The sequence below is a fragment of the Phaenicophaeus curvirostris genome, chromosome 26 (assembly GCF_032191515.1).
Source record: "Phaenicophaeus curvirostris isolate KB17595 chromosome 26, BPBGC_Pcur_1.0, whole genome shotgun sequence".
In the NCBI taxonomy this organism is placed as follows: Eukaryota; Metazoa; Chordata; class Aves; order Cuculiformes; family Cuculidae; genus Phaenicophaeus; species Phaenicophaeus curvirostris.
The window spans coordinates 4,994,396-5,009,478 of NC_091417.1; the positions used below are offsets into that span (position 1 = coordinate 4,994,396).

The following is a 15,083-nucleotide window of genomic DNA, read 5'->3' on the forward strand; positions in this document are numbered from 1 at the left end:
CCCCTCTACTGCAGAGCTGCACCAGGGTGAGATTAGCAGTACAGTAATAAACTCCTTGATCCCCTTGCTCTGCTGCCTGGATCTCCAGTGTGACTCTGTTCTGTGAGTTCTCCACTGATGCCTTGAATCGATCCTGGAAACCTTCTGCATAGGCACCACCCACCCAGCAAATCCAGTCCAGAGTGCCATGAGGTCCCAGCCTGTACCAGAACATGTAGGGTCTGCTTCTAGTCTCGCTGCTAATGTGGCAATGGAAGGTGACTCCACCTCCCTCTTGCACGGCCACTTTCCTGATGGGCTGCTCCAAGGTCAACTGGCCAGCGACTGCTGCAGAGATTCAGCAAGGGTCAGGGAAACACTGGTGATGGCATTGCAATGGGAATGGACCAGTGGGAGGATAAATCCTTCTCTTTGAGCCCAGCTGAGAAAGACGGGTAGAGAAATAGCTGCTGCCATGAATTGGGGCTCACAAGGATGAAGACACCACGCTGCCTTTCCTTATTTTCTCTCTCAGACAGGCAGCCTTTCCTCATTCCAGCCCTGCTCTGGCCCTGCCTGTGTTCCAAGCCCTCTGCCCTTCTCCAGCTTTGGTGCTGCAGAAATCGGTGCCCCTCGCTGCAGCTGCTGGCTAGAGCTCTTCCAGGGAGAGATGTTTCGTGGAGGGTTCTGCATAGCTGGAAACACCAGGCAGGAAGGGGGAAGCAATGGGTCCTCTGAAAGAACATTGCCACAGTGTTCGGCATCAGGTCTGTGCCAGGAGTCTTGCGGACCCAGTCCCAAACATAGTTGCTGGTGAGGATGGTCCACTGTCCACTCCTCCCTTCCAGCTCTGAGCTCCAGAGTGCTCCCTTTCTCCTTCTCCTTCTCCTTCTCCTTCTCCTTCTCCTTCTCCTTCTCCTTCTCCTTCTCCTTCTCCTTCTCCTTCTCCTTCTCCTTCTCCTTCTCCTTCTCCTTCTCCTTCTCCTTCTCCTTCTCCTTCTCCTTCTCCTCACCTGTCCCTCTCCCTATACCTCTGATCTCCAGAGCTGGAACCCTGCTGGGAGTTTTGTGTTAAAGCTCAGCGGGATTTCCTGTCACAGTGCGAGCCGAACCGCAAAGCACAGAAGTAGCGGGCACTGTCCCTGTGGTGCAGGAGGTGCAGGCTGAGAGTTGTCTCAGACCGGGCATTGTCTCGGGAGGCATTGGCTCGACCTTGCACTGCTGGCCCAAAGTCCATCTGTGATGAATAATGGCTGATCCAGGACACCCACTCGATCCCCGCACCGGTTGGCTGGCGGTACCACCGGATATAATGTTTCTCGAAGGTGAAGCCGGCCCCGTGGCAGGAGAGGAGCACAGAGTCCCCGGGTGCTCGCAGCCCCCCGCCGGCCTCTGCCAGCCTCAGCTGTGCCCACAGCCCTGCGGACGGAGATCATGAGAAGCCAGGCATTTGGTGACCATAGTGCTTCCAGCTCTCTTTCTTCCTCTGCCTTCTGTCCCTCTCCTTCTTCTCCTTCTCCCTCACCTCTCTCTCTCCCTTTCCTTCTCCTTCTCCTTCTCCTTCTCCTTCTCCTTCTCCTTCTCCTTCTCCTTCTCCTTCTCCTTCTCCTTCTCCTTCTCCTTCTCCTTCTCCTTCTCCTTCTCCTTCTCCTTCTCCTCCTCCTCCTCCTCCTCCTCCTCCTCCTCCTCCTCCTCCTCCTCCTCCTCCTCCTCCTTCTCCTCCTCCTCCTCCTTCTCCTCCTTCTCGTCGCCTGTCCCTCTCCCTCTCTTCTCAATCCTTCCCCAGCCCCCATATCTCTGCCCTCCCCACCTGGCTCTCACCTTCCGGCCCTGTGGCCAAGGACAAGACCAGAAGCCACGGGCCCACCAAGTTCTCCATCCTGCCCTCTCGAGGGACCTCAGCAGCTGCCACAATTGGGCTGGCAACGACCTCCCCTCGCCACCCCTAAGCACAGTAAAGTCCTGCCCCTGGGGAGGAACCACGCCAGTGTGAATCCTTCTGAGGATCTTTGCAGTGATCCCTTAAAGCGATCCTGGAAACCTTCTCCATAGGCACCACCAGCTTGGCAAATCCAGTCCAGATTGTCACATGGTCCCCATCGGTACCAGAACATCAGGTAACTACTTGTAATATCTCCAGGCATGTGACAATGGAAGGTGACTCCATCTCCCTCTTGCACGGCCACTTCCCTGATGGGTTGCTCCAAGGACACCTGGCCAGTGACTGCTGCAGGGAGGAACAGCAAGCCCTGAGCATGCCAAGATTCATCAAGGATCAGAGCAATGCTGCTGAGGGCTTCTCCTCCAAGATGGGAACCTCTGAGCCCAGCTCCACATGGCACAGGGCATCATTAGGCAGATGAGCACTCCACCTTGTTCCCTTCACTCCAGCCCCGTACCCCACAGCTCACGCTGACCCTTCTCAACCTGCCTTTTCTCTAGCATCGTCCTTCCAGACCTTCCAAGGAGCAAACACAAGGAGCAACCACAGCCAAGAGACTCACAAGGGTGTCCAGAGGAAAGGATGCTCTGCACTCAGTTCCTGCTGTTCTCCTGCTGTGAGGCTCCTTGAACTAGACAAGTTTTAAAAACTGAATTTAACTCTAGCTTTCTATGCTTTAATTTTAGTTCTTCAATGCTTGCTCTGTTTGTTCCAAAACCAACCTCATGCCCTGCTGCTTTCTGTGGGAGACACATTGAAGGAAGGAAGAGGGTAAACAATCTTCTCAGGGAATGTATGAGCTGGTAGAAGGCTCTGCTGCTAGTGCAGCACCTCTGTGCCCCGGTCTGGGAAAAACCAGACCCAAACCATCTTGAGAACTTTGGGAAAAACCCTGCCTGGCAGTCAAGAATGAGAGTTTGATAGGAATGGTTGGACTTGATGATCCAGTGGATCTTTTCCAACCTAGTGATCCTGTGATTCTGTGATTCTGTGACTTGCCTGGCTTGAACCTCCGCCTTCCAGAGGAAGGGGCAGAGATAGAGCCACGGGATGATACCTATGAACCTCAGAAAACCACAGCTGTTTCAGTGTGAGAGTGAATGGGCATTGGTGCAGTTGCCCAGGCAGCTTGTGGAGACTCTGTGCTTGGAGATAATCAAAAGCTGTCTGGATGTAGCCCTGGACATCTGGCTCCAGGTGGTCATGCTCAAGTAGGAATATTGCACCAGGTTCTGTCTGAAGGAACTTTCAAACCTCGACCATTGCCTGAATATCAGGATTGTAAGTGCGTGCTAAGTTCTTTGTGGCACCCTCATATTTGTCCACCACCCCTATCCATTTTGGTGGGACGGGCAATGACCTCTTCCACACCTGACCTCCCATGGCCAGAATGGCTCCTGCTCACCTCTCCCCAGTTCCTCTCTGCCCACACATCTGCTCTGCTCAGATGCCTCCCACAACTCTGGCAGCACCCAGACATCAGGAGACCCCCCACCACCAATCTTGGCCGAGGAACAGCCACACACTAATTTGCCTTGGTGATGGGCTGGGATCCCAGGAACAGGGAGTGGGGCAAAGCAGAAGGGGAGGACGCTGATGTTGCTCAGGCATGGCCCAGTGTCTGTCACTGTGGTCCCTGCAGGGCGCAGTAATAGAGCACAGTGTCCCCCAGCCCCAGGCTGGTGATGGTCAGGGTCCCGGAGCTGTTGTCAGCCTGGCAGAAAATGCTTGCCGGCCACCAACAGCTGCTTAGTGGCTGCAAGAAAGAAACACTGCCATGTCAGCATTCTCTCTAGCTTGGTTATTGGTCCCCTCTGCTGTAGAGCTGCACCAGTGTGCAGAGCAGCACTAGGTTGCAGAGTTGCACCGCCTGCAGCAGCACAGTAATAAACTCCTTGATCCCCTTGCTTTGCTGCCTGGATCTCCATTGTGAATCTGTTCTCAGCACCCTGCGATGATGCCTTATAGCGATCCTGGAAACCTTCTCCATAGGCATCATTGTTCGAGAAAATAAAGTCCAGAGTGCCTCGTTGCCCCAGCCGGTACCAGAAGATGAAGTAGTCGCTAATCCAGTCTCCAGTCAAGGTGCACTGGAAGGTGACTCCATCTCCCTCTCGCACGACCACTTCCCTGATGGGCTGCTCCAAGACCGCCTGGCCAGTGATTGCTGCAGGGAGGAAGAACAAGCCCTGAGCACGCCAAGATTCATTAAGGGTCAGGGCAACGCTGCTGAGGGCATTGTGATGGGAATGGACCAGTGGGAGGATAAGTCCTCCTCTTTGATCCCAGCTGATAAAGATGGACAGAGAAATAGAGCTGCTGCCATGAATTGGGGCTCACAAGGATGAAGACACCACGCTGCCTTTCCTCCTTTTCTCTCTCAGACAGGCAGCCTTTCCTCATTCCAGCTGTGCCCTGGCCCTGCCTGTGTTCCAGGCACTCTGCCCTTCTCCAGCTCTGGTGCTGCAGAAATCGGTGCCCGTCGCTGCAGCTGCTGGCTAGAGCTCTTCCAGGGAGAGATGTTTCATGGAGGGTTCTGCATATCTGGAAACACCAGGCAGGAAGGGGGAAGCAATGGGTCCTCTGAAAGAACACAGCCACAGTGTTCGGTGTCAGGTCTGTGCCAGGAGTCTTGCGGACCCAGTCCCAAACATAGTTGCTGGTGAGCATGGTCCACTCCTCCCTTCCAGCTCTGAGCTCCAGAGATGGAACCCTGCTGGGAGCTTTGTGTTAAAGCTCAGCAGGATTTCCTGTCACAGTGCGAACTGCACAGAAGTAGCGGGCACTGTCCCTGTGGTGCAGGAGGTGCAGGCTGAGAGTTGTCCCAGACCGGGCATTGTCTCGGGAGGCATTGGCTCGACCTTGCACTGCTGGCCCAAATTCCATCTGTGATGAATCATGGCTGATCCAGGACACCCACTCGATCCCCGTACCGGTTGGCTGGCGGAACCACCAGACATAATGGTTCTCGAAGGTGAAGCCGGCCCCGTGGCAGGAGAGGAGCACAGAGTCCCCGGGTGCTCGCAGCCCCCCGCCGGCCTCTGCCAGCCTTAGCTGTGCCCACAGCCCTGTGGACGGAGATCATGAGAAGCCAGGCATTGGGTGACCATAGTGCTTCCAGCTCTCTTTCTTCCTCTGCCTTCTGTCCCTCTCCTTCTTCTCCTTCTCCCTCACCTCTCTCTCTCCCTTTCTTTCTCCTCCTTCTCCTTCTCCTTCTCCTTCTCCTTCTCCTTCTCCTTCTCCTTCTCCTTCTCCTTCTCCTTCTCCTTCTCCTTCTCCTTCTCCTTCTCCTTCTCCTTCTCCTTCTCCTTCTCCTTCTCCTTCTCCTTCTCCTTCTCCTTCTCCTCGTCACCTGTCCCTCTCCCTATACCTCTCCCTCTCTTCTCAATCCTTCCCCAGCCCCCATATCTCTGCCCTCCCCACCTGGCTCTCACCTTCTGGCCCTGTGGCCAAGGACAAGACCAGAAGCCACGGGCCCACCAAGTTCTCCATCCTGCCCTCTCGAGGGACCTCAGCAGCTGCCACAATTGGGCTGGCAACGACCTCCCCCCGCCACCCCTAAGCACAGTAAAGTCCTGCCCCTGGGGAGGAACCACGCCAGTGTGAATCCTTCTGAGGATCTTTGCAGTGATCCCTTAAAGCGATCCTGGAAACCTTCTCCATAGGCACCACCAACTTGGCAAATCCAGTCCAGATTGTCACATGGTCCCCATCGGTACCAGAACATCAGGTAACTACTTGTAATATCTCCAGGCACGTGACAATGGAAGGTGACTCCATCTCCCTCTTGCATGGCATGGCACAGTCCCAGTGGTGCAGGAGGTGAAGGTCAGGCATGGTGCTACCATGGTGCTACCAGCTCTCTTTCTTCCTCTGCCCTTCTCCTTCTCTTTCTTTCTCACCTTCTCTACTCCTCACCTCTCCCTCTCCTTCTTCTTCTCCCTCTCCCTATCCTTCTCCCTCTCCACCCTTCTCCAGCCCCAGAATCTCTGCCCTCCCACCTGGCTCTCACCTCCTGGCTCCATGGCCAAGGACAAGAGCAGGAGCCATGGCCTTACCAAGTTTTCCATCCTGCTGTCTCGAGCGACCTCAACAGCCACCACGAATGGGCTGGCAGCAACCTCCTCCACCACCCCCAGGCACAGCAAAGTCCTGCCTCTGGGGAGGAACCACCCAAGGCGCGCTGGGGGCTGCTGCGCTGGGAAGCACATTTTACCAGATGTCCCAGGACTGCTGAGGGACATGTACTTGACTACAGCCAGCAATGTTCCCTGGAGGCAAAGAGGGCTGATGGCAGCCTGGGCTGCACCAGGAGGAGCCTTTCCAGCACCTCAGCAAGCTCATCCTTCCCCTCTACCCAGCATCAGAGAGGTCACATCTGGAGACGGCAGTGGCTTCACTTCTTGGTTCCCCAGGACAAGAGAGAGGCGGATCTGCTGGAGAGAGGCCAGTGAAGGGCCATCAAGATGACTGCATGACAGGAGCACCTATTACATGAGGAAAAGCTGACAGAGCTGGGACTCCTTATCCCGGAGCCAAGCAGGCTTGGTGCCTCATCTCTGGACAGAAACAGAACCAATTGTAGAGTGAAAGACTCCTCTCAGGGAGAAAGAAACACCATCCTGTGAAACCATCTTGCAATAAGCAGGGACATCTACAACCAGATCAGGTGTCTCAGAGCCCCATCCCATCTGACATGAAATGTCTCACAGGATGGGGCATCTGCCACCTCACAGGGAAACCTATTCAGGTGTTTCTTTGACCTCATTGTAAACAATTTCTTCCTCTCTCTTGTCAGTATCTCCCCCTTTTAATTACATCCAATGCCCCTTCAACTACTGCTACAGGCCCTACTAAAAAGTCTGTTCCCAGCTTTATTAGTGACCCTGATAGGCCTCAATAAGGTCTCTCCAGAGCTTCTCTTCTTCAGGCTGAACAACTCCAATGCTCTCGGCCTGTCCTCTGATCAGTTTTGTGGCCTCCTCTGGACCCATTCCAACAGGTCCAAGTCTTTCCTGTGCTGAGGGCTCCAGAGCTGGATGCTGGACTCCCAGTGGGGTCTCACCAGAGTGGAGTAGAGGGACCTCCCTTGACCTGCTGGTCACATTTCTTTTCATGCAGCCCAAGCCCGGCTTCCTGGGCTGTGAGCATACATTGCCAACTCATGTTTAGTTTATTGTCTAGTGCTGCCTCCAAGTCCTTCTCAGAGGGCTGCTCTCAATCCCTTTACTTCCCTTCCAGTATTGATACTGGGATTTGCCCATACCCAGTGTAGGACCTTGCACTTGGCCTTCTTGAACCTCATGAGGTTCACCTGGGACAACTTCTCCAGGTCCCTCAGGATGGCATGCCATCCCTCAGGCATGTCAACAGCTCCACTCAGTGATGCCTGCAAATTCACTGAGGTTTCACTCAATCCCACTATGTTATTGATGAAGATATCAAAGAGTACTGGTTCCAGTACAGACCCTTGAGGGGCACCACTCATCCCTGGTCTCCATCTGGACACTGGGCTATTGATGACTACATTCTGGATGCAACCACCCAGCCAATTCCTTATCTATCAAAGAGTCTCTTCACCAAACCCATGTCTAGAGAGAAGGACGTTGTGGGGAACCATATCAAAGGCCTCATCCAAATAGGAAACATTCACAGCTCTCCCCTTGCCCACTGATGGAGTCACTCCATGCATAGCAGGCCATGAGGCTGGTCAGGCAAGACTTACCCCTGGTGAAGCTGTAATGTCAGCCTCAAATCAAATCCCTGACTTCCATCTGTCTGAACATCACCTCTAGGAGGACCTGTTCCATGATCTCCCCAGGCACAGAGGAGAGCCTGACAGCTTGATGGTTCCCAGAGTCCTCCTTTCCAACCTTTTTATAAAGGGTGTAATGTTCACCTTTCTCCTCTCCTTGGGGACTTCCCCTGAATGCCATGACTTTTCAAGCATCATGCAGAGTGGCTTGGCAAGCTCCAGTGCAGCTCCATCAGGACTCTCAGGTGTATCCCATCCAGCCCCATGGACTTGTGAGTGCCCAGGTGGTGTAACAGGTCGTTAACTGCTTCCTCCTGGATTATGTGTGGTTTATTCTGCTTCCCATCCCTGTCTTCCAGCTCAGGGGCTCAGTACCCTGGGGATACCTGCTCTGACTGTTAAAGACAAAGGCAGTGAAGGCATTGGGTGCCTCAGCCTGTTCCTCATGCTTGGTACCAATATTCCCCTCCACAGCCCATAAAGGATGGAGATTCTCCTTGTTCTATTTCTGTTGTTGATATATTTGTAGAAACAGGGTTTGTTGTACCCTACAGCAGTGGCCACTTTGAGTTCAGCTGGGCTTTTCCCTATCTGATTTTCTCCCTGCATGACTTATCAAGATCCTTGTGCTCTTCCTGAGTCATCTGCCCCTTCTTCCAAAAGTGGTGAAACCTCCTTTTCTTCCTGAGTCCCAGCCAAAGCTGCCTCTTCAGCCAGGCAAGGCTCTTCCCTGATGGCTCATCTTATGGCACACAAGGGCAGTCTGCTCCTGCACCTTTAAGATTTCCTTCTTGAGGAATGTCCAGAGTTCCTGAACTCCTTTGCCCTTCAGGACTTTCACTCAAGGGACTCTCTCAACCAGTGACCAGAACAGGCCAAAGTCTGCCCTCTTGAATCCAAGGCAGTGGTTTTCCTGACTCCCCTCCTTACTTCACCAGGAATCGAGAAACCTATCTTTCCATGGTTGCTATGCCTAAGACGGCCTCTGACCACCATATCTCCCACCAATCCTTCTCTGTTTGGAACCAGCAGGTCAGGAGAGACATCTCCCCTGGCAGGCTCATTTACCAAGTAGGAAATTCTCTTCCACACACTCCAGTAAACTCCTAAACCGTTTCCCCTCTGCTGTGTTGTGTTTCCAGCAGAGGTCTGTTAAGTCAAAGTCCCCCATAAGAACAAGTAGCAGCCCTGAGGCCCTGACCCCAGAACTCATCCGCTTAGCAGCTCTGGCTGGGCCCCCACAGGATTCTGTTCAAGCTCAGTTGCATTTCTCTTCCCTGTATGAATGTCTCTCAAGTAGTAGGCAGAGTCGTGGAGGTGCAGGGCAAGCAGGGACAGAGATGCCAACGACTGGTAATTGTCCTGGGATGTCATGGCTCAACCCTGTACTGATGGCCTAAATTTAATGACTGAGGAAGAAGTGCTGATGACAGACACTCCCTTGACTCTGGCACTGGGTGCCTGGCCGTACCACTGAAATGCAGAATTTTTGAAGGATAAGCCGGACACATGACACTAGAGGAGCACAGAGTCCCCAGGTGAGGGGATTAAAAGCACGGACTTCAATCTGATGGATTGAAGATGTTTTTTTGAGTTAGCTCTTTCTTTATATACCCTTTTTGGTTACATAACTGGGATGCCCACGAGGGTATCTACAGTGTATTATTGGCTAACAGCAGCTGTCCATAAAGCTATTACTATCATATTATTGGCTAAACTACCGCGCATGCTAAAAAATCAAGTTACACTAAAATTAACTATGTTGATATTTCTCTTCTTTTGTTTTTCTTTCAGCTGGTACTTGTTCCCACCAAACTAGGTCTTGTATTCCTTTCAGCTGGCTTTTATTTATCAGAAGGCTGTCTCTGTTTCAGGGCCTTCTCAGAGTTGCTCGCTATCAACTAGGCCCATAGCATCAAGTCCTTCTTCCCTGTAAAATGTCTCCACACCCAGGTGCTCACAGCCCTCTACCAGCCTCCATCACCCTCGGCTGCTGCCACAGCCCAGTGGACAGAGAAGATGGAAATAGGCAGTGTTGTGAAAAGAGCTCTTGTAGAAAGACCAGGACTACCTGCACTGCACAGAGATGGCCCCTCTTGCCTTTGGAAAGAGCCCTGAGGCACCTCAGACCTCACTGGATCCAAACCTCATACACCCTGTCCTGGACCCCAGCCAGTTTGTGTTCAAGCTCGGCCGCAGTTCCTGTCTCAGTGTGAATGGTGCAGAAGTAGCGGGCAGAGTCCTGTGGGTGCAGGGCTTGCAGGTACAGAGATGCCTCAGACCGTAAATTGTTCTGAGATGCCGTGGCTCGTCCCTGCACTGCTACCCCATATTTTTTTGTACCCCAGAAGCTTACGAACGACACCCACTCGGGTGCCCCGTGGGGTGCCTGGCGGTACCACCGAACTGCAGAGGTCCCGAATGCAAAGCCGCTTGCACGGCAGGAGAGGAGCACGGAGTCCCCAGGTGCTCGCAGTCCTCCACCAGCCTCCTGCAACTTGAGCTGCGCCCACAGTCCTGTGGAGAAGAGTGCTGGCAGCCAGGCAGGGTGCACCCATGGCCTGAGGCCCTTCCCCTACCTTAGTTCCCATCGCGCCAGCCCAGTGCCAGCCACCACCCTATTCTCTCCCTCTTCTTTCCGCTGTCCTTCTCATTTTACACCTCCCCCTCCCGATCTGGGGCTCCTTGAACGATGACAAGGTTTCAAAACTCCATTCAAATTTTCGTTCTAAACTATCGCTGGGTCTAAAACCAGCCTCTTGTTCCAAAACCAACTTCTTTCCTTGCTGATTTCTGCCTCCGGGAGACACAGAGAAGGAAGGAAGGTGGTTAAAAGCCTGCTCAGGGGTTGTGAGTGTTAGCAGGAGACTCTACTGCTGCTGCAGCACCTCTGTGCCCTGGTCTCAGAAAAGCCAGACCAGAAGCATCTGGAGAAATCCAGGGAGAGCTCTTCCTGGCAGTCAAGCTTGAGAGACCTGCCTGGATTGAACCCCCTGCTTGTGTTCCAAGTACTCTGCCCTTCTCCAGCTCTGGTGCTGCAGAAATTATTGCCCATGGCTGTAGCTACTTGCAAGAACTCTTCCAGGGAAAGCTGCTTCCCGGAGGGGTCTACATGGCTGGAGACACAGTGTGGGAAGGGGGAAGCAATGAGTCCTGTGAAAGGACACTGCCACACTGTTTGGCTGCAGGTCTATGCCAGGGGTCTGATGGATCCAGTCCCAAGTGCAGCTGCTGGTGGGGATGGGGGCTCCAGAGAAGTGGCAGGTAAGCATGAGGGAGCACCCTGAAATGCACCTCGAACAAAAGCAGGGCTGTTCCCTCAGGGCTTTGCTCTCACTGGCACAAGGAAGTGCCCCAGGAGACCTTGCTGTTCCTGAAGCCCAGGCTTTCCTGGGGGACCCATGGAAAAACGTGAACAAGGAAAGGCAGAGAGGAGCTGCAGGCAGGTAGGGTGGCCAGGCTGTTCGGGTGACAGAAACTCATTGAACCACCTCCATAGGATAAAGCAGAGCATGTGGGACAGGGCAGAGGGAAACTGGCAGTGCTGGGAAAGGAGCTCTTGGAGAAAGATCATGAAAGCCTTGTGGAAGAGCCCTGAGCCACCTCAGCACTCAGCTGCTCCACACCTGGTGCACCCTCTCCTGGGCCCCAGCAGGTTTCTGTTCAAGCTCAGCTGCATTTCCCCTCTCTGTGTCAACCGCACAGAAGTAGCGGGCAGAGTCATGGGTGTTCAAGGCACGCAGGGAAAGAGATGATTTGGACTGGAAATTGTCCCGGGAAACTGTGGCTCGACCTTGCACTGATGGCCCATATCTAATGACGCTGGAATCATACTCGATAGCACACACCCACTCAAGTTTAGCACCAGGTACCTGGCGGTACCACCAAACTGCATGGTTTTTGAAAGTGAAGCCAGTGCCGTGGCAGGAGAGGAGCATGGAGTCCCCAGGTGCTCGCAGTCCTCCACCAGCTTCCATTAACCTCCACTGCGCCCACAGGCCTGTGGACGAGAGCACGAGCAGCTGGACAGGGTGCGCCCATGGCCCAAGGCTGTTCCCACACTCCCTCAGTGCCGCCAGCTAAGTGCCAGCTCCCACCCCTGGATCTCCCTCTCCATTTCTCTGTCCTTCTTCTTCCTCTCCCTCTCCTGTCCTTCTCCTCTCCCTTCATACCCTCCCCCCTTCCTCTCTCTCTCCCTCCATTCCTTACCCTGATGTTGCTGCCCTCCCTGCTTGGCTCTCACCTCCTGGCTCCGTGGCCAAGGACAAGACCAGGAGCCATGGCCCCACAAAGTTCTCCATCTTGCCTGCCTGAGGGACCTCAACAGCGGCCACAAATGGGCTGTCAGCGACCTCCCCCGCCACTCCCAGGCACAGCAAAGTCCTTCCCCTGGGGAGGAACCACCCTGGGCTCCAGGGTTTGCTGGGGGCTGCTGCACTGGGAAGCGTATTCTCCCAAAAGGACTCAAGGCTGCTGAGGGACATCTACTTGACCAGGAGCCACCAATGTTCCCTGGAGGCAAAGAGGGCTGATGGCAGCCTGGGCTACACCCGGAGGAGCCTTTCCAGCACCTCAGTGAGCTCATCCTTCTCTTCTATTCAGCATCTGCACTGCTGGCCTCACTGTTTCTCTGCCCAGGACAAGAGAGACTTGGACATCCAGGAGAGAGCCCAGTGATGGCCACAATGGTGATAGTGGAAGTGGAGCACCTCTTACATGAGGAAAGGCTGACAGGGCTGGCAGTGTTTCCCCTGAGGAAGGAAGGCTCGTGGGGATCTCATTCAGACAGAGAAACATCTGAAGGGAGGGTGCAGGGGAGGCAGAGCCCAGGTCTGGTCTGTGGTGCTCAGTGACAGGCAAGAGGCACAGTGCGGCCTCATGTGGCACCTTTTCACTGTCACCGTGACCAAGCACTGGCACAGGTTCCCCACAGAGGTTGTTGGCTCTCCATGCTTGGAGGCATTCAAAACTGTCTGGAGTTGGTCCTGGGCAATGGGCTTACCTTGAACCTGCTTGAGCAGGGACCCTGCTCCGATGACCTCCTGAGGTTCCTTCAACCATCAACCATTCCCTGACCTTCTGAAAATCTCCCAGGCATCTTCACCGCTCGGTGGGTGGTTCATGCAAGGGAAAGGGGAAATAGGAAACTTGGACTTCGCTGCTCTCCTAGGACTTCCAGAAACAGCTTTATACAGGAGTCTTGAGGAAAACTCCCCCTCCCTTTTCAGCTGCAGTTTCAAAGCTGGAACTCAAAGAGAGAAAGATGCAAGTGATACAGAAGGGATTGGGGTGGGTGGAACAGTCGCACCCAGATAGCTGGGGAGAGCTGGTCAGCATGGTTCTGTTTACTGGATATGGTCTTTGCTCTTCCCTTAGATCTTCTCATTCTGCTGTGACATTTCAGACATGGCTCCATGCACATGGGACAGGATTGGACAACCACATATGCAAACCCCGAATCCGGCTTTGCAAAGATAGGGAATAGCAAGCATCCCCACTTGCTCAGATGACTGGCTGCTTCCTAGAGCCCAAGAGGCCAGCTGCTGGATACAGCCTGGGCTGGAAGCAGGGTTCCTAGACAGAGGGGAGGGCTGGGCAAAGATTGGAAGAGTCTCTCTCTGTCCCCTCACAACCACCCTGACACCACTGCCAGAGGGTGTCGGGGGAACAGGGCAGCACAGTGGCAGCGCATGAAGTGACAAGGAGAGACTAGAGGTGCCAAAGGATTTCCAAAGCCACCTCTGAAATGCTCGGGATGACCATCAGGCCTGAAGCTGTCCTGTCAGGCTTTCCAGAAAGGACATTAGAAAGGGCAGTGGAAGAGAATCCAGTGTTATTCCAAGACTGTAAAGGTCTCCTTTAACCCTCCTGCTCCAGGGAAGCTCTACTAGAGCAGGTGCACTGGCTCTGCTTGGGATGGAGTCAACGTTCTTCATGCAGCCTGTGTGGGCAGCTGGGATGTTTTGTGGCCAAAACCATGTTGAGCAATGTTTCAGCTCTTGCTGAACAGGGTTTACACAGCATGAGGGCTTTCTCTGTTTCTCCAGTTGCCCCACCAGCTCTACAGCTGACAACAACCCCAAAGGGATCTTCCGTACCACGTGATGTCCTGGGAAGCAATAAATCCTGGGGAAAGGAGGAGGAAAGGGAGATCAATACTCAGGTATTGAAACACAGGGACAAATCTTCCCTTGACATTTTCTGTACACTAAACAAACCTGGTTTGCTCAAGCTCTCCTTGGACATCAGATCCTTCCTTCCTCATCTTCGTGGCCCATTTGCTCTGCTCTGTCCATGTCTCTCCCGTGCTGGGGAGCCCAGACCTGGACACAGTGCTCCCCAGTCTCACAGCGCTGAGATAAAGAGCCATCCAGCCCAACTTCAAGAAGCCAGGTTCACATGTCATGAGGCTGCAGGGATAAACAAGGCCAGGGAAGATGCAGACCTAGTGCTGGGTGGGGTGGGCACCTGGGGATGCAGGGTGGGAAAAGGGCTGAGGGACAGAATGCCTTATTCTTCTCGGTCTGTATGACCTAGGCTGGCTTTCAGGGATCCCAGGGCACATAATCCAGGGGAAAAGACAGCAGCAAAGACCATGGCACTCAGTCCTTCTCTAGGACAGAAGAAGTAGCTTTGTCTCTGACTTTTCCAGGGATGTCTGGTCTGAAAGTGTCTCTCGATCCAGAATACACAACAGCCCATCTCCTCTCATCCACCAAGGTTAGTGTCTGATTGTAGAAGGCATCGAATATGGGTAAGAATTGTTTCCATTTCACAAACCCATTGTGACTGTCAGGGAGGGAGGAGCGGGGAGAGAAACTCCTGGCAGCCCAGCAGAGATTCCCCTGCTGCCCACAGTGCATGGGGACACAGATTGTCCCTCTGCAGCCCATGGAGGTCCATGGTGGAGCATGTATCCCACCCAGCAGCCCAGGGAGGATTCCATGCCAGAGCAGGTGGATGTGTCCTGTAAGAAGCTGTGACCTCGTGGAGACCTCACTCTGGAGCAGGCTCCTAGTAGGAATGGTGGTCCTGTGCAAAGCCGCCTGCAGGTATCCATGCTGGACCTGTCTGTTCCTGAAGGACTTCACCCTGGGGAAAGGACCTGTGCTCAAGGAGCTTTTGAAGAACCACAGCCCATGGTAAAGACCCACATTGGAGAAGGTCATGAGGAGCTCTGTCCCATGGGAGGTACCTAATGCTGCAGCAAAGGAACATCTGGAGCAATGAGTGGCAGAGCCAACTTGTATCAAATTGACCACAACCTCTATTCCCCGTCCCCCTGACCATTTCGGGGGAGGAGGTAGAGAAGTCGGGTGTGAGGATGAGCCCAGGAAGAAGGAAAGCAGGTGGAAGATGATGTTTTTAGATTTGTTCTTCTTTCTCATTATCCAACTCTGGTTTGAT

General features: G+C 53.8%; 1 gene segment (V, D, J or C); it reads right to left on the reverse strand.

Annotated features, from left to right (window-relative positions):
* Window positions 1-1,057: 1,057 nt before the first annotated feature.
* LOC138730984 (immunoglobulin heavy variable 3-11-like) lies at window positions 1,058-1,858 on the reverse strand. The segment is given in 2 exon segments: window positions 1,058-1,398; window positions 1,801-1,858. Coding segments are annotated over 2 exon segments (399 nt in total).
* Window positions 1,859-15,083: the final 13,225 nt, after the last annotated feature.